This window comes from Rhinoderma darwinii, chromosome 4, assembly GCF_050947455.1.
Source record: "Rhinoderma darwinii isolate aRhiDar2 chromosome 4, aRhiDar2.hap1, whole genome shotgun sequence".
NCBI classification, from domain to species: Eukaryota; Metazoa; Chordata; class Amphibia; order Anura; family Rhinodermatidae; genus Rhinoderma; species Rhinoderma darwinii.
In genome coordinates this window covers 257,892,847-257,917,379 of record NC_134690.1, presented here as the reverse complement: position 1 = coordinate 257,917,379, position 24,533 = coordinate 257,892,847, and the positions used below count along the sequence as shown (strand labels likewise).

At 43.0% G+C, this 24,533-nt stretch overlaps 1 protein-coding gene across 1 annotated transcript in view; it reads right to left on the bottom strand.

The window, feature by feature from the left end:
• The window catches only part of CEP85L (centrosomal protein 85L), a 127,168-nt gene extending 104,468 nt beyond the window's left edge, over positions 1 to 22,700 (bottom strand). Inside the window, exon 1 of the mRNA XM_075862417.1 lies at positions 22,101 to 22,700. Within this exon, the coding sequence (XP_075718532.1) occupies positions 22,101 to 22,155 (55 nt within the window). The 5' untranslated portion in view covers positions 22,156 to 22,700. The remainder of the gene's footprint in view (positions 1 to 22,100) is intronic.
• Between the last annotated feature and the right edge of the window lie 1,833 nt (positions 22,701 to 24,533).

The following is a 24,533-nucleotide window of genomic DNA, read 5'->3' as shown; positions in this document are numbered from 1 at the left end:
TATAACCTATAATTGTCTTCTTAGTCAGCTCTGTAGCTTTACTATTCAGCTTTTAGTGTTCCCACACCGTATGCTAATGAGCATAAAAGTCATATCTTCATTCCTCAAATCTTTCCGAGTTTACCCCGCCTCCTTACTTTTGATTGACAGCTCCTCGCCTTTCCCCAGCACACAAAATCCTGCGCTTGTGCACTGATGTCCTCTTCTGGGGTGTGCGCACAAAGGGACACCGGATTATTACGAAAAAAGGTGCAAAATGTTTGCAGACCGTTATTTGCATTCGGAGGACGAGTTTAGGAGATGGGATAATGGCAATGAACTTTTTATAGCAGCGGCCAGTGAGGGATAAGTTCAATAGGTGAAATGCTGGTGACTGGTTCCCTTTAAGACTTGAAATCAAACAGAATGGAAGCACAGACAAGCTGAAGGGATGCAGACCACATGAGATGTGCCAGAACACGGTTTGCTGTGCAGAGATATAATTTAGCACAGCTTCACACTAGGGATCTCATTAGATGATCCTGTTCTACAGCATTCATACCCCCAAATGCCAGTCAGCTAAGCATCTGAGAGCTGTGGGAATATCCAGTGGGTGATCATGTGACCTTTATAGAAACCTCGAAGCTGGACAAATTCATTACATTTCTTCAATATACTAGCAGAAAGGGTTAAAGGAACACTACAACATTAAAAAATGCACACATTTTCAGCTTCTCCCCTTTGATCTCATATTTCAATTAAAGCTGAGAACTACGGTATATAAATAAATCTGCTCTGTGTGTCCCAGGAGCTAAGCCATGGCCCACCTCCTCCAGTCCTGTATCTTGCTGTAAAACAAAATTATTATTAACCCCTTCCTTCTTTACTTTTGACCCTCCTGACAGAGCCTCATTTTTCAAATCTGACGTGTTTCACTTTATGTGGTAATAACGCCGGAATGCTTTTACCTATCCAAGCGATTCTGAGATTGTTTTCTCGTGACACATTGCACTTTAAGTTACTGGCAAAATTTGCTCGATATGTTCAGTATTTAATTGTGAAAAATTGCAAAAATTAGCATTTTTCTCAATTTAAATGTATCTGCTTGTAAGACAGGCAGTTATAACACACAAAATTGTTGCTAATTAACATCCCCCATGTGTCTACTTTAGATTGGCATCGTTTTTTGAACATCCTTTTATTTTTCTAGGACATCACAAGGCTTAGAACTTTAGCAGCAATTTCTCACATTTTCAAGAAAATTTCAAAAGGCTATTTTTACAGGGGGCAGTTCAGTTGTGAAGCGGCTTTGAGGACTTTATATATTAGAAACCCCCAAATAAGTCACCCCATTTTAAAAACGTCACCCCTCAAAGTATTCAAAACAGCATTTAGAAAGTTTCTTAACCCTTTAGACGTTTCACAGGAATGAAAGCAAAGTAGAGGTGAAATGTACAAATTTCCTTTTTTTTTTTTTTTGCAGAAATTCATTTTTAATTCATTTTTTTTGTAACACAGAAAGTTTCACCAAAGAAATGCAAATCAATATTTATTGCCCAGGTTCTGCAGTTTTTAGAAATATCACACATGCGGCCCTAGTGTGCTAATGGACTGAAGCACCGGCCTCAGAAGCAAAAGGAGTACCTAGTGAGTCTTGGGGCCTTTTTATTAGAAAATATTTTAGGCACCATGTCAGGTTTGAAGGGCTCTTGTGGTGCCAAAACAGTGGAAATCCCCCAAAAGTGACCCCATTTGGGAAACTAGACCCCTCAAGGAAAATTATCTAGGGGTATAGTGAGCATTTTGACTCACAGGTTTATTGCAGAAATTATTGGAATTAGGCCGTGAAAATTAAAATTTACATTCTTTCAAAGAAAATGCAGGTTTAGCTAATTTTTCTCATTTCACAAGGACTAAAGGAGAAAAAGCAGCTCCACATTTGTAAAGCAATTTCTCCCGATTAAAACAACACCCCACATGTAGTCCTAAATGGCTGTTTGGACACACGGCAGGGCTTAGAAGGGAAAGAGCGCCATTTGACTTTTGGAGCTCAAATTTAGCAGGAATGGTTTGCGGAGGCCATGTGACATTTGCAAAGCCCCCGAAGGGACAAAACAGTGGAAACCTCCCACAATTCACCCCATTTTGGAAACTAAATCCCTTGAGGAATTCATCTACAGGTGTAGTGAGCATTTTGACCCCACAGGGGGTTTATAGATTTTATTAGGATTGAACAGTGAAAAAAAATAAAAAATCCTTTTTCTTCAATAAGACGTAGCTTTAGCTCCAAATTTTTCATTTTCTCAATAAAGAAAGAAAGAACCCCAACGTTTGTAAAGCAATTTCTCCTGAGTACGGCAATACCCGATATGTGGTCATAAACTGCTGTTTGGGCACACAGTAGGGCTTAGAAGGGAAAGGAGTGCCATTTGGCTTTTGGAGTACAGATTTTGCTGGATTTTCTGGTTGCTATGTCGCATTTGCAAAGCCCCTGTGGGACCAAAATAGTGGAAACCCCCCACAAGTGACCCCATTTTGGAAACTACACCCCTCAATTATTCACCTAGAGGTGAAGCGAGCATTTTAACCCCACAGGTGTTTTGCAGAAATTAGTGTGCACTCGATGTTGCAGAGTGAATATGATATTTTTTCCATAGATGTGCCAATATGTGGTGCCCAGCTTGTGCCACCATAACAAGACAGCTCTCTAATTATTATGCTGTGTTTCCCGGCTTTAGAAACACCCTACATGTGGCCCTAATCTTTTGCCTGGACTATCGGCAGGGCTCAGGAATGAGAGAGTACCATGCGAAATTGAGGCCTAATTTGGCAATTTATACAGTATTGGTTCACAATTGCAGACGCTCTGATGTGAAATAATAAAAATAAACCGCTGAGAAGTGACCCCATTTTGGAAACTACACCCCTCAAGGCATTTACTAAGGGGTGTAGTGAGCATTTTCACCCACAGGTCTTTTCCATAAATTATTGCGCTGCAGATGGTGCAAAGTAAAAATTAACATTTTTCCCTAGATGTGGGAAATATGTAGTGCCGAGCTGTGCCACTGGAGACACACACCCCAAAAATTGTTAAGAATTCTCCCAGGTATGGCGATGCCATATATGTGGAAGTAAACTACTGTTTGGGCACGCTGTAGGGCTCAGAAGTGAAGGAGCGCCATTTAGCTTTTTGGAGCGTGGATTTTGCTTGGTAGTAGTTTTGTTTGGAGTTTTACTGGTGTTTCAGTTTATAATGTGGGGTATATGTAAGCTGGACAGAGTACACCAGGGGCATAGTCAGATGGTATAATAATGAGGTAAACAATAAAATAATCCATAGATATGTGTTACGCTGTGAAGCAATCCTTTCTGCACAGGCCGGTGTCGCACTGATAAATGGTGTCCTTTCTTATCCCCTTTTGGTCCACACTCCGCACCTTTGCAGTTTGAAGAATTTTGCTGGGAAGTGTTGTCCTAGTATAATACGGGCACCCTCGCTTCTAGCAGATATGTTTGGGCCCTTCCCTTCCTGGTTCCCAAATTTTAGTGCCTTGATAATTCGCCTCTTGAAACAGAAGAAATGTTCCCCTCGGGCCGGCACAACTGCATATTTTTATTTCCTGACTTAACGGAGCCTTAACTAATATTATTTTTTCATAGACGTAGTGGTATGAGGGCTGTTTTTTTGCGGGACGAACTGTAGTTATTAGTGCTACCATTTTGGGGTACATGCAACTTTTTGATCACTTGTTATCCTTTTTTTGGGAGGCAAGGTAATAAAAAAAAACAGCAATTCTGCCGTAGTTTTTTTTTAGTTTTTTTTTTATACAGCGTTCACCATGTGTTATAAATTACGTTACCTTCATTCTGCGGGTCAGATACCTAATTTATAGAACTTTTTTATGTTTTACAACTTTTTGCGCAATAAAATTAATTTTGTAAAAAAAACAATTTTTTCTGTAACCATGTTCTGAAAGCCATAACTTAATTTTTTCATCGAAGGAGCTGTATGAGGGCTTGATTTTTGCGAAACGAGTTATAGTTTTTATAAGTAACATTTTTGGATACGTGCGACTTTTTGATCACTTTTTATTCCAATTTTTGTAAGACAAAGTGCCAAAAAATAAAGCAATTCAGGCATTTTTTACAGCGTTCACTGCGAGGGACAACGAACATAATATTTTTATAGTTCAGGTCGTTACGGACGCGGCGATACCAAATATGTATTGTTTTATTATTTTTTTTTACAATAATAAATTACTTGATAAAAAAAAAGGGCGATCGTGTTTTATGTTATTACTTGAAACTTTTATTTTATTTTTTACAACTTTTATTTTTACACTTTTCTTTAGTCCCACTAGGGGACTTGAAGCTCCAACTGTTTGATTGATGTTCTAATACATTGCACTACCTATGTAGTGCAATGTATTAGAACGGTCAGTTATTCACTGACCGCAAGCTGATCAGGCTCTGGCTGGGGCCTAATCAGCTTCCGTAATAGCAGACAGGAGGCCTATTGCCATAGTAGCAGTCGCCAGCCTTGCCATCGCATGGCAGGCTGCCGATTTGCTACAAACCACTTTGATGCAGCGATCGCATTGGATCGCTGCATCGAAGGGGTTAATGGCAGGAATCTGAGCTAGCTCCAGTTCCTGCCGATACATCGGGATGACCACTGTAACATACAGCGGACACCCACTGCTGATAACGCCGGCGCCATCTTGGCGATGGTACCAGAAGCCTTTTAGGCCCCGCCGCTTCCCTTGATGGCAGACCGGGAGGTAAGTATTGGGCCTCCGATCACCTATGCAGTCACCGGCAACCCAGCGATCACGTTGCTGGCGGCTAAAAACTCCTCACATGCTGCGATCTCTATTGAACGCAGCATCTGAGGGGTTAATCGGCCGGATCGGATGCTAGCTCCAGTCCTGGCCGATACCTCAGGGTGCCAGCTGTAACATATAGCTGGCCCCCGGCGTTGATGGTGCGGGCTCCGCTCCTGAGCCTGCACTATCACCGCAACGTAATGGTACTGCGCTTTGCGGGAAGCCCTTCCCGATTGCGCTGTATATATACGGCGGATGTCGAGAAGGGGTTAAAGAGTAGAAAATGTTGCAGACTGGCAAACAATGGGGGGCAAATGTAACTCCTGTACTTTAATAGCAAGCATAAAGGCAAAGATAAAGAATTAATTTCCAGATTCTAACATCTAACCTAAGACGACATCTTCAGACTCAACATTCCATTTTCGACAGTGGACTACAACTTCTGTGTCGCACTCCCCAGAAGTCAAGGGAACTTTATTGAGTAATATTTCAATTAATATCTTTGGATGATCTCTTTGCCCTATTAAAATCGTAAGTGGGGTGACATACAGTGGGTGCTTTGCAATGAGCTATATACTGTTCTGGTATAGAAGCCGTCTGCTGTCTGTGCCCGCCCTTGCACAAAGTCTTCACTGAGCCCCTCTAATGAATGTGGGAATTTTTACTTTTAGATAGTACTATTTTACCAATAGTTATTTATACCCTCAGAGGTTCAGCATCAGTCATGCCACATACCATCTGAAGAGACCCCACGCCATAAACATTATACGTGTTTTATATAAAAATAAATAGACGTTCCAGAACATGGCTTCTGGCACTTGTAACTTGGTACTAAAGCTTCTTTTTGAAGACGGGCGGCTTGACAAATCCCTCTTTTGTGTGTTCAAGAAGACAACAATGTGGGGTTTTATGGGATGAAACCGTTAATTTCTGCTATAACAAAAATCACTCGGGTACAAAGTGTTCTTAGTTGCAAGAATACTTCAGCAGTGATGAAAACCATAATTTACTCCTTGTGACATTGTGCTTGTGATACAGAGATAAAAACAAACTAAACTTTCCGCTTTAGTGGCAGTAATCAGACTAGCAAGCTACACAGGCCAGACTATAGCCAGCGGAATAAAATCTATATATTATACAACTCCCGTGACCTAGATTTTGCATTCAGACATTTCAAATCGATGTCAACATGTCTGGTGTGGGCTCTAAACGGAAAAAAACCACAACACAATTAATGTCAATCATTTATTATAGTAACGTAAAGTCAAATGCAGAAATTTAAAAACTAATTTAAAAATAAAATTCTATATTCCGCACAGGTCTTGTGACACTTCGGATACCCACACACGTAGTGGATTTGATGTGGAATCTCTATAGCAAAAATGGCATGTGCTGCGAGTTTTGCTGCAAGTTCACAAGGCGTACGCTGAACATGCACCTAAAAGTCGCATTTTATTATGCGTTTTAAGTGCAAATTTTACCTGCGGAATTAACCGAAGTTTTCATGCAGATTTTCCACATCAAACTCCGCAACGTGTGTATGTAGCCTAAAAGTAAAAAAATAAAAAAAGTCGACTTCCATTCATAAGCAGAAAGTTACAGGATGACTAAGGATAGAATGTGCTAGAAAAGAGGTATACAAACATTATGAATCATACCTAGGGTGCATTGAATGAGAACATATTAGAGGGAAATGGTAGAGTAACCGCAGACATACATTCCAACGAACAGACAAACAACTCCAAGTGCAAAATCTATTTCTTGCTTCTTAGTTCATTTCTCGGGCCTCCAACTTCCATTCACTTATTATTAGCTCATCAGAAATCCTAGCCAGTCTCAATAAGACGGCCATCGCTGTGTGTGGGTATAACTAGACAAACAAACACGTCGAGGTTATATTCTCCTGTCTGTAGTCTGGCAACAACAAATTCTACACCAAATATAACCACGGAATAAACAAGATGCTTTCAAGTGGCAGAGCGACAAACAGCTACAGGAACTTGTTTCAGGAGGGGGGGGGGGGCAGCTTGACTTTTGTCTCATGTGAACCTGCTCTTTATCTCGCACTTTTATATTAGCGTACTGAATATCCAGAAAAACTGCAACTACATCGAAAAAATGCACATGGTTGTTATGCAGCTTTACTCACACCTCAGCCGCAACGTCTGAATACACCCTTAGGGCCTGTTCACATCACCGTTCGCTTTCCGTTCCGGGGTTCAGTCGGAGGTTTCCGTCGGGTGAACCGTGCAACGTGAACCTCCGACAGGTTTCCGGTTTTCCGACGGAATCAATAGCGCAGTCGACTCCGCTATTGATTCCGTCGGAAAATCGGAAACCTGCCGGAATGGTGACGAACGGAAACCATTGATAACAATGGTGACTGAAACGGAAGCTGTGGTTTCACTTTCACTTTCCGTTGCGGGGTTCACCCGACGGAAACCTCCAACGGAACCCCGGAACGGAAAGCGAACGGTGATATGAACAGGCCCTTACATGTTTTTTAAAAACGTCCATCCTCCAGCACCCACCATGCAAACTCCCTGCCAGTCTGTGCCATGTATCTCCTTGTATCTCCGGTTTCCTCAAAGCTTGTAAGCTCTTGTGAGCAGGGTCCTCACTCCTCTTGTATCTCTTACTATTTCCTCATAGATTGTAAGCTCTTGTGAGCAGGGTCCTCACTCCTCTTGTATCTCTTACTATTTCCTCATAGATTGTAAGCTCTTGTGAACAGGGTCCTCACTCCTCTTGTATCTCTTACTATTTCCTCATAGATTGTAAGCTCTTGTGAGCAGGGTCCTCACTCTTGTATCTCTTACTATTTCCTCATAGATTGTAAGCTCTTGTGAGCAGGATCCTCACTCCTCTTGTATCTCTTACTATTTCCTCATAGATTGTAAGCTCTTGTGAGCAGGGTCCTCACTCCTCTTGTATCTCTTACTATTTCCTCATAGATTGTAAGCTCTTGTGAGCAGGATCCTCACTCCTCTTGTATCTCTTACTATTTCCTCATAGATTGTAAGCTCTTGTGAGCAGGGTCCTCACTCCTCTTGTATCTCTTACTATTTCCTCATAGATTGTAAGCTCTTGTGAGCAGGGTCCTCACTCCTCTTGTATCTCTTACTATTTCCTCATAGATTGTAAGCTCTTGTGAGCAGGGTCCTCACTCCTCTTGTATTTCTTACTATTTCCTCATAGATTGTAAGCTCTTGTGAGCAGGGTCCTCACTCCTCTTGTATCTCCTCATAGATTGTAAGATCTTGTGAGCAGGGTCCCCACTCCTCTTATATCTCTTACTATTTCCTCATACATTGTAAGCTCTTGTGAGCAGGGTCCTCACTCCTCTTGTATCTCTTACTATTTCCTCATAGATTGTAAGCTCTTGTGAGCAGGGTCCTCACTCCTCTTGTATTTCTTACTATTTCCTCATAGATTGTAAGCTCTTGTGAGCAGGGTCCTCACTCCTCTTGTATCTCTTACTATTTCCTCATAGATTGTAAGCTCTTGTGAGCAGGGTCCTCACTCCTCTTGTATCTCCTCATAGATTGTAAGCTCTTGTGAGCAGGGTCATCACTCCTCTTGTATCTCTTACTATTTCCTCACAGGCCGGCTGACACACGGACCGTTTGTCACGGTCAAGTCACGGTCGTGTGAATCGGGCCTTAATGTCCTTTATTTAAAACCCCATCGTGGGGTCGGTACTGACAGGGTCCTGCTCAGACCTCAGACACTATAATGTAATCTCGCCCCAGAGTGGCCGCTCGGCGCTATCTGCCTGGCCCTGCTGCAATTTACACTGCTCTCGCCTGCAATGTCGGAGACTGGCTGAGGTGGTGACGGGCAGATGTTTGATGCGCTGCGTGCACTTTGATTATAGATTCTGTTAATTCATGTTAATAAAGAAAATTATCTCTTGGTATTCTTTTATTTAACAGTAATAAGAAATCAAGATTCAAATCGAAACTCGCCGATGGGGATGAAAAAAAAAATCTAGGATTTTTTTTTTGGGCAAAATCACCCAGACCTACGTAGAACTGTGCCGGGCATTATGTAGCATGTTTGTTTTTTCGTGTTTTACGGGCCGTACTCCCATACTTTGTATGGGAGACCGGCCTGAAATGTGAGCAGCCGTCAGCAGCTGGCCGTGCCCGCGGGCACGGACGTGTGCATGGGCCTTAGCCTGTGGATGCATTACACAGGACTAATCTGTGGAATATACCATTCTACTGTGACAGGGGCCTCATGGACTATAATTAAGGTATGTGAGCAGAATTTCTAATGCATATATATTAGAAAACTGTATGGTATCCTATTCTACAATTACATAAATAAATAAAAACTGGACAACCCTGTAAACACAAGACTGCCATGTTCTGGACTAGGAGGAGGCCTGGAGATCATGGGGCCTATGAACATAATAGCACTATCACAGCACAGTGGAACTTCTATTATCCAATAATGAAGATTTAGAGGACCCGGATGGCGTCATTATTTTTCCTTACGTACAGGGATTTGGCCCGTTGCCTCAGTGAATTTGAGTCTCATCACACGCACTATTTGTGTGGCCACTAAATGAGATGAAGGCAGTAAGCAGCTGAGCCCGAGCCTGCAATCTGCCAGAGTAGCATTGTGAACAAATAACATGACCTTTCACAATTCTTTTTATAAATCACCGCTGCGAACAACAAAAAGGGCATGAAAAAGCCAAGAACAAATAAATATTCATGTGGCAGCCAGGACAAAACACTACAGGTTAATATTACAGTATCTGAACATCGCAGAAAAACACAGGGTCTGCTGGCAGGAGATACACAACAGAATATATCAGGGGAAATCCACGGGACTGTGAGGTTACCTCCAGTGAACACTACAGCAGTGCCACAATAGAGGTCAGATAAAGCTTCCCTTCACTTAACCCCTTAGTGACCACTAATACGCCTTTTTACGTCGGTCACTAATGGGCTTTAGGCTAGGCTGACGCCTTTTCACGTCAGCCTAGTCTAAGTCCTGCACGGGTCTCCCGTGCAGGCAGGAGCCGGGGCTCTGCTGTCTGATGACAGCTGAGCTCCTGCTCCAACGCCCGCGATCGAAGTTTACTTCGATCGCGGCCGTTTAACCCGTTAAATGCCGCCGTCAATAGCGACCGCGGCATTTAACTTTGTTTACAGAGGGAGTGCGCTCCCTCTGTCACCCATCGGCGGCCCGCGAATGAAATCGCGGGTCTCCGATGGGGTGTCATGGCAGCCGGGGGCTTGATAAAAGCCCCCAGGTCTGCCCTGGACATATGCCTGTTAGGACGCGCCGGAGGCACGTCCTAACAGATTGCCTGTCAGATTTACACTGACAGGCAATAATGCTCTGGTATACGAAGTATACCAGAGCATTATAGCAGCGATCGGAACATCGCACAGTAAAGTCCCCTAGTGGGACTAATAAAATAAGTAATCAAAGTGAAATAAAGATTATTAATAAAAAGTACAGTAAAAAAATAAATAAAACCATTTTTTCCCATAAAAAGTGGTTTTATTTAGTAAAAGTGTAAAAAAAAAAAAAAAAAAGTACACATATGTGGTATCGCCGCGACCGTAATGACTCCATTAATAAAGTTAATATGTAATTTAAACGGCAAAGTGAACACCGTAAAAAAAAACCGCAAAAAACCATGGCGAAATTGCAATTTTTTTCCATTGCCCCCCAAAAAAGTCATAATAAAAATGAATCAATAAGTCCCATGTACCCCAAAACAGTACCATTCAAAACTACGTCTTGTCCCGCAGAAAACAAGCCCAAAAAATCACTACATTGATGGAAAAATAAAAAAATTACGGCTCTTGGAAAGCGACGATGCAAAAGCAAATAATTTTAGTTCAAAAGTGTTTTTATTGTGCAAAAGTCGTAAAACATAAAAAAAACTCTACACATGTGGTATCGCCGTAATCGTACCGACCCATAGAATAAACGTAACATGTTATTTACGTCGCATAGTGAACGGCGTCAATTTAAAAACGCATAGAACAATGGCGGAATTTCAGTTTTTTTTTATAATCCCCCCCAAAAAGGTTAATAAAAGTTAATATAAAAATTATATGTACCCAAAAATGGTGCCATTAAAAAGCACAACTAATCCCGCAAAAAACAAGTCCTCATACAGCTATGTAGACGAAAAAATAAGAACGTTATAGCTCTTTGAATGCGACTATAGAAAAACGAATAAAATAGCTTGGTCATTAGGGCCTAAAATAGGCTGGTCACTAAGGGGTTAAAGAGGACCTCACACCTCTCCTAACATGTCTGTTTTAGTAAATAATTGTATTCCTCATAAAAATAATTCTGGCGCATTTTAATTTTTAGAACTCTGTTATTCCTCCTAGAAATGGATGAAAAAAAGTGAAAACTGGGTGTTACCAGTTGGAGGTGTGTCCCTACAGACTGACACTGTCCAATCAGTGTTGACAGAGTAAGACTGTAGGGACACACCTCTTTGACAAGGGGAATGGTAACAACCAGTTGTCAATGGGAGGTCAGAGACGTAAACTCCCGAAGATAGGGCATGTGGCTTCTTTTTCCCACGAGACGGTTTTTCCGCTCAATGGGAGGCATTTTTGGCCATTTTTTGTGCGGTTTCCGCGTAAAAAAAAACTGTGTGAACTGACCCTAAGAAAATATGTTTCATATAGTTATTGCATGGGAAATACAATTATTTACTAAAACAAACATGTCGGGAGGGGTGACAGGTCCTCTAACTTGAATACATACTCTGAATTACTAGTCCTTCTCAATGAATTCGAATATCATAAAAAAGTTAATTTATTTTTCAGTAATTCAATTCAAAAAGTGAAACTCATATTGCATAGATTCATTACACACAGAGCGATCTATTTCCAGCATTGTTTTCTTTTAATGTTGATGTTTATGGCGAACAGTTAATGAAAACCCAAAATTTTGTCTCAGAAAATTAGAATATTGGGTAAAAGTTGAAGATTGTAGACTCACGGGGTCACACTCTAATCAGCGAATCAACACAAAACACCTGCAAAGGTTTCCTAAGCCTTTAAATGGCCCCAGAGTCTGGTTCAGTAGGCTAGACAATCACGGGGAAGACTGCTGACTTGACAGTTGTCCAGAAGACAGTCATTGACACCCTCCACAAGGAGAGTAAGCCACAAAAGGACATTGCTAAAGAAGCTGGCTGTTCACAGACTGCTGCATCCAAGCATATTAATGGAAGGTTGGGAGGAAGGAAAAAGTGTGGTAGAAAAAGGTGTACAAGAAACAGGGATAACATTAGCCTTGAAAGGATTGTCAAGAAAAGGCCATTCAAGAATCTGGGAGTGGACTGCGGCTGGAGTCAGTGCTTGAAGAGCCACCACACACAGACGTATCCAGGACATGGGCTACAAGTATCGCATTCCTTGTGTCAAGCCACTCATAACCCAGAGACAACATCAGAAGCGTCTTATCTGGGCTAAGGAAAAAAAGGACTGGTCTGTTGCTCAATGGTTCAAAGCCCTGTATTCAGATTAAAGAGGCTCTGTCACCAGATTTTGCAACCCCTATCTGCTATTGCAGCAGATAGGCGCTGCAATGTAGATTACAGTAACGTTTTTATTTTTAAAAAACGAGCATTTTTGGCCAAGTTATGACCATTTTCGTATTTATGCAAATGAGGCTTGCAAAAGTACAACTGGGCGTGTTTAAAGTAAAAGTACAACTGGGCGTGTATTATGTGCGTACATCGGGCGTGTTTACTACTTTTACTAGCTGGGCGCTCTGATGAGAAGTATCATCCACTTCTCTTCAGAACGCCCAGCTTCTGGCAGTGCAGATCTGTGACGTCACTCACAGGTCCTGCATCGTGTCGGCACCAGAGGCTACAGTTGATTCTGCAGCAGCATCAGCATTTGCAGGTAAGTAGCTACATCGACTTACCTGCAAACGCCGATGCTGCTGCAGAATCATCTGTAGCCTCTGGTGCCGATGTGTCCTCGCTCGTCTGACACGATGCAGGACCTGTGAGTGACGACACAGCGTGATCTCTCGAGAACACGGCTGTGTCTGCACTGCCAGAAGCTGGGCGTTGTGAAGAGAAGTGGATGATACTTCTATACACAACGCCCAGCTCGTAAAAGTAGTAAACACGCCCCGATGTACGCACATAATACACGCCCAGTTGTACTTTTACTTTTCAACACGCCCAGTTGTACTTTTGCAAGCCTCATTTGCATAAATACGAAAATGGTCATAACTTGGCCAAAAATGCTAGTTTTTTAAAAATAAAAACGTTACTGTAATCTACATTGCAGCGCCTATCTGCTGCAATAGCAGATAGGGGCTGCAAAATCTGGTGACAGAGCCTCTTTAAAGTCAATTTTGCCTTTCATTTGGAAATCAAGGTCCCAGAGTCTGGAGGAAGAGTGGAGAGGCACTCAATCCAAGTGTCTTCCGGTCCGATGTGAAGTTTCCACAGTCAGTGATGGTTTGGGGAGCCATGTCATCTGCTGGTGTTGGTCCACCGTGTTATATCAAGTCCAGAGTCAGCGCAGCGTCTACCAGGACATTTTCGAGCACTTCATGCTTCCCTCTGCTGACAAGCTTTATGGAGATGCTGATTTCATTTTCCAGCAGGACTTGGCACCTGCCCACCCTGCCAAAAGTACCAATACCTGGTTTAATAAGCACAGTATCACTGTGCTTGATTGGCCAGCAAACTCGCCTGACCTAAACCCCATAGGGTATCTATGGGGTATTGTCAAGAGGAAGATGAGGGACACCAGACCCAACAATGCAGACGAGCTGAAGGCCACCATCAAAGTAACCTGGGCTTCCATAACACCTCAGCAGTGCCACAGGCTGATCGCCTCCATGCCACGCCGCATTGATAACACCTCAGCAGTGCCACAGGCTGATCTACTCCATGCCACGCCGCATTGATAACACCTCAGCAGTGCCACAGGCTGATCGCCTCCATGCCACACCGCATTGATAACACCTCAGCAGTGCCACAGGCTGATCTACTCCGTGCCACGCCGCATTGATGCAGTAATTCATGCAGAGTCGGAGCCCCGACCAAGTATTGAGGGCATATACTGGACATACTTTTCAGTAGGCCTACATTTCGGTATTAAAAAGCATTTTTGAAATTGGGCTTATATAATATTCTAATTTTCTGAGACACTAAATTTGGGGTTTTCATTAACGGTTACCATAACCATCAACATTAAAAGAAAAAAATGCTGGAAATAGATCACTCTGTGTGTAATAAATCTATATAATATGTGAGTTTCACTTTTTGAATTACTGAAATAAATTAACTTTTTGATGATATTCTAATTCATTAAGAACTAGCAGGTCTCATGTACAACATCATATTGATTTTGTATGGAGACGTAAAAAGGCACCCATAGAGGTGCATGGGGCCCTCATTATACTTCCGTATGCCTCTCTCACTGATGTTACTATTAAACTACATTATAGTAAAAATTTAGGGTGTAGGCTCTGGTGCAGATGACATCACTAGTTAAACATTAAAGAGGCTCTGTCACCAGATTTTGCAACCCCTATCTCCTATTGCAGCAGATCGGCGCTGCAATGTAGATTACAGTAACGTTTTTGTTTTTTTCAAAAACGAGCATTTTTGGCCAAGTTATGAGCATTTTTATATTTATGCAAATGAGCCTTTCTTAAGTACAACTGGGCGTGTTTAAAGTTAAGTACAAGTGGGCGTATATTGTGTGTGTACATCTGGGCGTTTTTACTTGTTTTACTAGCTGGGCGTTGTGAATAGAAGTGTATGATGCTGACGAGAAGTATCATCCACTTCTCTTCGTTACCACCCAGCTTCTGGCAGTGCACAGACACACAGCGTGTCCTCGAGAGATCACGCTGTGACGTCACTTCCTGCCCCAGGTCCTGCATCGTGTCGGACGAGCGAGGACACATCGGCACCAGGCGACAGAGGCTACATCGACTTACCTGCAAACGCCGATGCTGCTGCAGAATCAACTGTAGCCTCTGTCGCCTGGTGCCGATGTGTCCTCGCTCGTCCGACACAATGCAGGACCTGGGGCAGGAAGTGACGTCACAGTGTGATCTCTCGAGAACACGCTGTGTCTGTGCACTGCCAGAAGCTGGGTGGTAACGAAGAGAAGTGGATGATACGTCTCGTCAACATCATACACTTCTATTCACAACGCCCAGCTAGTAAAACAAGTAAAAACGCCCAGATGTACGCACACATAATACACGCCCACTTGTACTTAAGAAAGGCTCATTTGCATAAATATAAAAATGGTCATAACTTGGCCAAAAATGCTTGTTTTTGAAAAAAATAAAAACGTTACTGTAATCTACATTGCAGCGCCGATCTGCTGCAATAGGAGATAGGGGTTGCAAAATCTGGTGACAGAGCCTCTTTAAGTTAAACATTTGGTCACCAACTTATGTTTTACACACTACAGTAGTGAGCAGTGGTCCTGTGCCTCCCTGTTGTGAAACTACAACTCCCAACATTCAGTAAAAGTCTTTTTATCTAGACAGATAAATGTATGCATGTATTGCATCTATAGCACAGTTTACACCAGGGTTCTCAGCATGTCTTAAGCCAAATACCCACCTAATCAAAGAAACGTCAACCAGGTACCCCAAAAACTCTGATCAGAAGTCATTTTGAACACAATTGCTCAGCTGAAATTACGTTGTGCTGAAGGTTTTACAGTTAAATAGCTGTTGCCTTGATTCATGTGTGAAGTTTGGGGCAGTGATTGTATCTTCTTACGTCACATGATTTAGCTACTTCATAGCTAAAGGGGTTTTTCAGGATTAAAAAAAAAAAACATAGCTGCTTTCTACCTAAAACAGCGCCACACCTGTCCATGCCCTTGTGTCTGGTTTTGCAGCTCAGCTCCATTGAAGTGAGCTGTAATACCACACACAACCTGTGGACAGGTGTGGTGTGGTTTTAGGAAGAAGGCAGCCATGTTTTCTAATCCTGGATAACCTCTTTAAAAAGAAGCGGTCAGCTCTCTCTGTTTTATTAAAGCCATGATTTTCCTATAAAATATTTCTGGGACACCTTTTCTTAGAACTTTGTATTGTGCCATTCCGCTGTTATTCTTCCTAGAATGGTTTCCATTTGTTTTATATGGAATGCAAATTTCTGAAACAGACAGGAGAGCTGACAAACCCTCTAAAGTAGCTAAAACGTGTCAGGGGCAGAGTGGAAGGGCGAAGACCATATCTCCTACTTTTGGAGATGGGGGAAAAAGGGTCATAAATATGTGGTGTGTGCTCTGCAAAGCGGCTACAATCAATTAGAATATCAATGCCCTTGCCTCTATTACAGTGCCAGTCACAGTGCCCATATAAATCAAGGCAGCCTGTCACAATAGAAGACGAAGAAGAAATCTGTGACAGAAGGGAGAGACACACACACACCTGTAACCTGTGCCCCCTAGGGGTAAGTTTGAACCCATTTACAGAAACGGAACTTCTTAAAAGCTGTGATTCTGTTATTTGAACCGAGGTGATGCTGTTAAATGTAAAACAATGTTTAATAAATACTCCCAATTTACTTGTATGGTAATGTTCTTTTTTTTGTTCTTTTTTTTAGCATTATGTATGCGTAGTATTTTGTGGTGGTTTGCCAAATGTCTGATATTTTTTGTATTTGACACTGCCAGTATCTATCACCAGAAAATAGTTCTAGGGAAAATTGGTTTCTTCTAAAAGTAAAAAAAACCGTTAAGAATAGTGTATGGAATATCGTCCTACAGACAGTCATTGTATTACGGCAATGCGACCTCAGCAATCTGTTTTATGGGGTCACCTGTTACAAGAACTGCTGCAAGCTTAGCCGTGCTGACCGGCGTCTTACCAAGAAGCAGATGACAGCCTGCATTGTACGCTTCCTCTATCAAGACTTCCCACACTGGTATCAGCAGCTGTAGTCACTAGACAATTCTCACTGGACCCATGAAACCACACGAATAATCCTACTATAGTGCAGACTTCAGCGCACAGATACTGTAACAGGTGTAAGAAGACTACGATGCCGTGTCTCTGTGGATTACACTACATATAAATGTCTTGCTATATTGCAGTAATATCGTTCTATGCATTTATCCGCAGCCAATACTTGTGCTTACACTATACAATGTTGCACCCCTTGAGGATTATTAGGCGGTTACTGCAGACAATAGGTCAAGCAGCAAATGCCATCTGGGTTGAACTTAGTCTTAAAAACAGTTATTTCTTTGTATAATTAAAAGTTATAAAATTGTCCAATATAATTTCTGTATTAATTCCTCAGTTTTCAAGATCTCTTCTCTTTGGTATTCAGTAGGAAGTTTTATTGGTTACTTCTAGTGGATAAAATTCTGTCCATGGTCATGTGATGGACACACAGGTGTGCGGCTCGTTACAGTATGTGTATCAGTGTCTTCTAATGATCCCAGCACCTGTGTATCCATGGACAGAATTTTATCCACTAGAAGTAAGCAACGAATGATCCTACTGAATGCCATCAAGCAGAGATCTTGAAAACCCACGAGGAATTCATACAGAAAATATATTGGAAAATTGTCTAACTTTTAAATATACCATAAAAAATATAAAAAAGGAAAGATGTGAGAAAACCACACTGGTGAACTGGTTTTCAGCATGAAGAGTCTGTAGCTCTATAAAATACAGGAAACTCTAAGGGACATTGAATATTCTCCCTGCAATGTAGATATTGTATTTAGGGTTTTAGTCTTTTCTTTTTTAACATATTTTATCTTACCACATCTGGAATTGTTGGATTTGTACGTGCCATGCGATGCTCTTGTATGCCATTTGCTCCATTATGTTAGGTTTTCTATTTGTTTTTATTATGTTATTTTTAGTTACTATCTGACATTGCCGTACTTATTTACGATTTTATACATGTCTTATGGCTATGGTGCTATATACAGCATTGATGTTATCATATACATATCTTTTTGTATCATGTAATTTGATCGTAAATTGCCATAGGTCTATGAATAATGTTATTTCTTTTAATGAAAATAAAATACGTTTCAAAAGAAAAAAAAAAAAGAACACTTATTGGTATTGCAGAGATCTCAGATACAACATGCTAAGCAAAGCCCCGTTGATTTAAATGTCCCTTTGTTTAGGAAGGGGTTCTGGCTTCTTGTTTGCTGGTAAATCTTAATAGCTTCCATATGTTACCCACAATTGCAGTAGTAAAAAAAAAAAAACACTGTAGTAATAGGGCAGCAGATTGTCTGAGCCTGCGACACTGCCCACAATCACTCCCCACATCCTCTTACCAACTGCTCAAAAACCAACAGCCAAACGGACTACACAACCCTCACAAGAACGTACCCTACACCCGATACTGGGAGTATTAGCCTTTTTACAGGTACATGTTGAGGAAGTATTCAACCACACTGGAACATTTATATACATTACTGCTGTCCTTTATTACATGGCACTACGTCCTACAACTCAATCAAAGTGTCCGTCCCATACCAAGCTACTACCAGATGGGCGGTGCAGTAACTATTCATTACAATAGGACCCATGCTCAGTATTCTCTGGGGTAGTATAGGACACTAAGGACCCATGCACAGTATTCTCAGGGGTAGCACAGGACACTAAGGACCCATGCACAGTATTCTCGGGGGTAGCACAGGACACTAAGGACCCATGCACAGTATTCTCTGGGGTAGTATAGGACACTAAGGACCCATGCACAGTATTCTCAGGGGTAGTACAGGACACTAAGGACCCATACACAGTATTCTCGGGGGTAGTACAGGACACTAAGGACCCATGCACAGTATTCTCGGGGGTAGCACAGGACACTAAGGACCCATGCACAGTATTCTCGGGGGTAGCACAGGACACTAAGGACCCATGCACAGTATTCTCGGGGGTAGCACAGGACACTAAGGACCCATGCACAGTATTCTCGGGGGTAGTACAGGACACTAAGGACCCATGCTCAGTATTCTCTGGGGTAGTACAGGACACTAAGGACCCATGCTCAGTATTCTCTGGGGTAGTACAGGACACTAAGGACCCATGCTCAGTATTGTCGGGGGTAGTATAGGACACTAAGGACCCATGCACAGTATTCTCGGGGGTAGCACAGGACACTAAGGACCCATGCACAGTATTCTCGGGGGTAGTACAGGACACTAAGGACCCATGCTCAGTATTCTCTGGGGTAGTACAGGACACTAAGGACCCATGCTCAGTATTCTCTGGGGTAGTACAGGACACTAAGGACCCATGCTCAGTATTGTCGGGGGTAGTATAGGACACTAAGGACCCATGCACAGTATTCTCGGGGGTAGCACAGGACACTAAGGACCCATGCACAGTATTCTCGGGGGTAGTACAGGACACTAAGGACCCATGCTCAGTATTCTCTGGGGTAGTACAGGACACTAAGGACCCATGCTCAGTATTCTCTGGGGTAGTACAGGACACTAAGGACCCATGCTCAGTATTGTCGGGGGTAGTATAGGACACTAAGGACCCATGCACAGTATTCTCGGGGGTAGCACAGGACACTAAGGACCCATGCACAGTATTCTCGGGGGTAGTACAGGACACTAAGGACCCATGCTCAGTATTCTCTGGGGTAGTACAGGACACTAAGGACCCATGCTCAGTATTCTCTGGGGTAGTACAGGACACTAAGGACCCATGCTCAGTATTGTCGGGGGTAGTATAGGACACTAAGGACCCATGCACAGTATTCTCTGGGGTAGTACAGGACACTAAGGACCCATGCACAGTATTCTCTGGGGTAGTACAGGACACTAAGGACCCATGCACAGTATTCTCTGGGGTAGTATAGGACACTAAGGACCCATGCACAGTATTCTCAGGGGTAGTACAGGACACTAAGGACCCATGCACAGTATTCTCAGGGGTAGTACAGGACACTAAGGACCCATGCACAGTATTCTCGGGGGTAGCACAGGACACTAAGGACCCATGCTCAGTATTGTCAGGGGTAGCACAGGACACTAAGGATTCTCAGAGTCTGTATGACAAAATATAGAACTTGCAGTAAACTCATAACGTTTGCGCCTCTACCAAACAAAAGTTATGGGCCAAAAGACTCTGCTTCTACTAGAGCTCTGCTGCGGAAAACTGGGCTATTTTTTACAGCCAACGTGACTTACACGTTCTGCGTTCCTAAAACAGCCACAACTGTAATCCCGAAGAAACCAGTATATATTTCCATGAAGTTTTGTAATGCAGCAAGTTTTTTTTAATTTTATCTTACCTCCAGTATGTGTGAACAAATCCTAACAAAGCAATAGAAGAGTCACCATGACCCACAACAAGCCCACATCAGAATCATTAGATGCCAAATCAATTAGAGAGAACAATGGGGCATTAGTAGGCATTAACTCTACAACGGCAGGCAGCACACAAAGCAGTCTGTGATAGTGCCAATCACTCAAATAGGATTGTGCGGGCGACGGCCACCAACAGATCAGGCCTTGTGCATCACAATTGTAATGCAGCTGCTAAAAAGAACATAGCTGGCTGTGAATGGAACATCTGCCCCTGATGCAATCAGTGATATTATGGTCATTAAAGGGGCAACTATTTTTAGGGTCATTGCCGCATATGTATCTTCTCACATCTGATTATTACAACCCACAGCATTTATCAGCAACGCAAAACCAAGTCCTATATTGTTCCGATCAATGTAACTAACGTCAGTTAGAACTGATCCTTTTAGTAGCACAAACCTATTTATTCCTGTTATTATACATATCGATAGGTCTATGGCCGCCTTACGTGCTAATGTTATTCCTAGATTATTGTAATTAAAGCTTAATATTGTATCATGAAAAGTGCTGCAAAATATGCATTAGGTTTCATTTGACCATTCTCAAGATCTCCGCTTGCTGTCAGATAATGGAAACATCGTTTACAACTTGTAATGGGAGAGCGCTAATACATGTGTATTTACATGAGTCGCTTTGTTTTCTGTTTTTTTTACAAAAATGGTAGGGTTTTGCTGCGATAACAAAAAACCACTATGGAAACCGTGATGAAAACAACTTGTATACATACACACTTAGGCTGCGAATTTTCAGTTGGGATTCCACACAATACATGTGGATGGGGTTTTTAAAAAGCCAGCAGATTTGCGGGAATAGTGCAGATTTTCTAATCTGCGGCATGTCCATTCTGTTGCGGATTTGTCAGGGATTCTCATTATGGAACGCATAGGGTGAAATCTGAAGCGCGTGAGCCCTGCACCAGTGTCAACTGGACATGAGCAGAACAGGTTTTCTACCACCGGATGCAAAAACAATAAAACAATCACTTGACAGCAAGCACATATGTTGAAAATGGTAAGGAACTGGAATATTAAATATATTGGAAAGCGGCAGAACTTTTCATTGTACAAACCTATTTAAGAATGTAATTCAAAGAGAACCTCAAATTCTTTATGAGCAGCCATTCATTTGTACTATAAGACATTTGGGGAGATTTACTGACACTGAAGCCCTGTCCAAGTTTTCGGACACGTGTTGGAAAAAGTGACGCAGGGTCTTTATAAATATGGTGTTTGGTCCAAATGCCATATAGAAAACTGGCAGAAATACGTGCCAACATGAATGATAAAGTCAAAATAACAAGTAAAGACTGGTAAGGATTAGCCAACATCAATAAACTGAAAGCGGGAGCACCCCTACTTTATTAGGAAACCCTTCTGCGGGTACAGTGGAGCTCTGACATGAGACACCTCAACATTACCAGTAATAAACTGTGGAGATGACCCTGGCTCCATCTACAGAACAGATAACATGGTCTGAACCAAGTCATAGAGATACTTATCCAAAAAGTGTACGACAGATGGACTCCCATCATGGTCATTCCATTAATGCGAAACTATGACCCATAAGGGCAGCAGGACCCCTATGTATTAGTGGTGATCACACTCACCTATATTTACCTGTATACATACCAGTCCTCACAATATAGGACTCAGTAGTTCTACAATCAATAATGTGGACACATGGCAGACAAGGAAGCCTGCTAGAAAGTACACAGCACAAGTGCGGATCTATGGGCATACAGGAGGGTATACAGCAGTCTTTGTTGTGACTGTCCCAGCCCTCTGAGGTAGATCTATAGGCACGGGTGCGTTATATAACGGTGCTCTCCATTGTGTGTAGTATTGAGGCATCAAGGGGCATGTGGAGGTACTGGGGGAGGGGAGAGTCTTTGTACAGTCCCAGGACAGTAAGTTCATGGTCAGTCGGCACTTACCTGTGGTGAAACTGTTGAACCCAGAGCCGTAATCCGAGATCATCCTCCCCCACATACCTGCAGGGGGCGTCACAGCAGCTCAGAAGGAGCAGAGTTCACTAGTGATCGCACAGGAGAGATCACAGATTGGAGCGGCCTGTGTAGCGGAGAGTGGACAGATCACTTCTTCATCTCATGATCCCAATATCGGGATCCCCCTAGTCGTGATCCAACAGCGGACATATCCTCCCCTCACATCAGGGCTTTGTGTGAAAGCTGCGGGGATCTTGGAGCGATCAGGGCCGGGATGCTGTGGTTGAGTCCTGCCTGGATTACGTGCGCAGAGGGTGGGAGAGCTGAGGAAGACGGGGAGGAGGAGCGAGGACTGAAAGCAGAGCTCAGGCACTCGTCTGACTGACACCTCCACTTCGCTGCAGTACCCTCGTTTACCGCCAGGGGGAACCTTCAGCCTCATGTCTTCACTCTTCCAACTAATCCGTTTTACTTCATGATTATAACGTGGCGGCTTCAGAAACCTAATACACGCAGAATGTTTTCTCTCTTTGACTGAAATTAGTTTTATTGAAGATGAACTCAAAAAGTGTGTCTTACCTCCATGTGTAGTTCACTAAAATGTATTGTTTTCTGTTATCAGCCATTTCAGCATACCTCCCAACTATAACGTATTGTACTTTTCCGTTAAGCCACGCCTCTAACCCCGCCCATACACACCCATTTCAGCCCAGAGTATCATGCATGCTCCCATAGTGCGCACACACGCACTATACTGTCCTGTAGTGCCCACATACAGTTAAAGCACCCATAGTAGCCTCCACGCAGAATTACAGCCCAATGGCTGCCCACAAACAGTATAATGCCCCCCCCCCTCCCCCGTATCAGCCCCTCATACAGTATAATTCCCCCAGATCAGCCCCCATGGAGTATAATGCCCCCCATATGAGCTCCCTATACAGTATAGTGCCCCCATATGAGCTCCCTATACAGTATAATGCCCCCATATGAGCTCCCCATACAGCATAATGCCCCCCATACAGTATAATTCCACCATATCAGCCCCCCATGAGCTCCCTATACAGTATAATGCCCCCCCATATCAACCCCCCATACAGTATCATTCCCCCCCCCCCTGCAATATCAGCCCCCCATACAGTATAATGCCCCCATATGTGCATAATAGAAAAATAGCATAATTACTTACCTATGCCCGTTCCCACGTCAGGTGGAGGATCCTTCGCCTCCTCCGGTGTGTGTTATGAGTGACTCGGCGCAGACAGGCGCGAAGATGTCGCTGCATCCCGCCAGCCTGCGTCGAGCCGCTCAGGGCACAGTGAATGCTGGAGCAAGGAGATGTCAGCTCCTTGCTCCAGCATTGAATGGAACCGGGACCTCGGTGAGTGACTCGTGACCCCCCCCGGAGGTCTTCACACGACCCCCCCCCCCCCCCCCCAGGGGGACGTGACCCACAGTATGTATTGTATTGTGCAGTTTGCGGTGGAGAGAGGAGGCGAGGAAGTAATTTAACGGGCCCCCAGTCTCCACCGCAAACAGCACAACACAATACATTACAAGGCAACACAATACATTACAATATATTACAAAGCAACACAATACATTACAAGCCAACACAATACATTACAATACAACACAACACATTACAATACAGACTCTGCAGCTCACCTGGAGTCCTCCGCACCGGCTCTTCCACTGCACTGACTGGAAGACGTGTCACGTGATAACATGGTCACATGGTACATTAAGTGTACCATGTGACCGTAACCAGGAGGTGCCGGCTTCACGGCACAGAAAATTAATTTAACAAGCATGCTGTACGGCAACGGGGACCCGTGGGCACCCCAGGCTTATGGGCCTGGTCGCAACTGCGACCCCTATAGCTACGCCACTGATTTCAGGGTCAGGAGAGGCTACCTGTAGTGTTCCTCAAAAGCGTACTAAGGAAGCCCAAAAAGATTTGACCCCATAATCCACTTTTCCATGGTCTTTACCACCAAAATTATGCGATATGCTTTTTAATACTGTATTATTATTTTTTTTCAAATTTATGCTGGAAGCCGCCTGCTTCTAGTGACCAACATGGTGGCAGGGTTTTCCCAGCACCACCAGTAAGCACACAGCTGGGTCACTTTAGTGGGTGGACACTTGTGTATATAAAACGATAATAGTTACAGGAAATTTATGGGAGCATCTGTAAAAGGGGATAAAGCCCCATTCACATGTAGTAGTAAAAAATCAGTGCAGATTTAGAGCATGCTGCAGATTTTCAAATTCACAGCATGAGAATAAGGCCTTGTTCACACAGTGCAGATTTGCAGTGCCCACCAGAGGATCCCCCGATGGGCCAGTCCGACTCTGCACAGATATTTTCTGGCAATTTAAACTGCATAAAAAAACGCTGCGTTTTTCAAATGTTGCAAG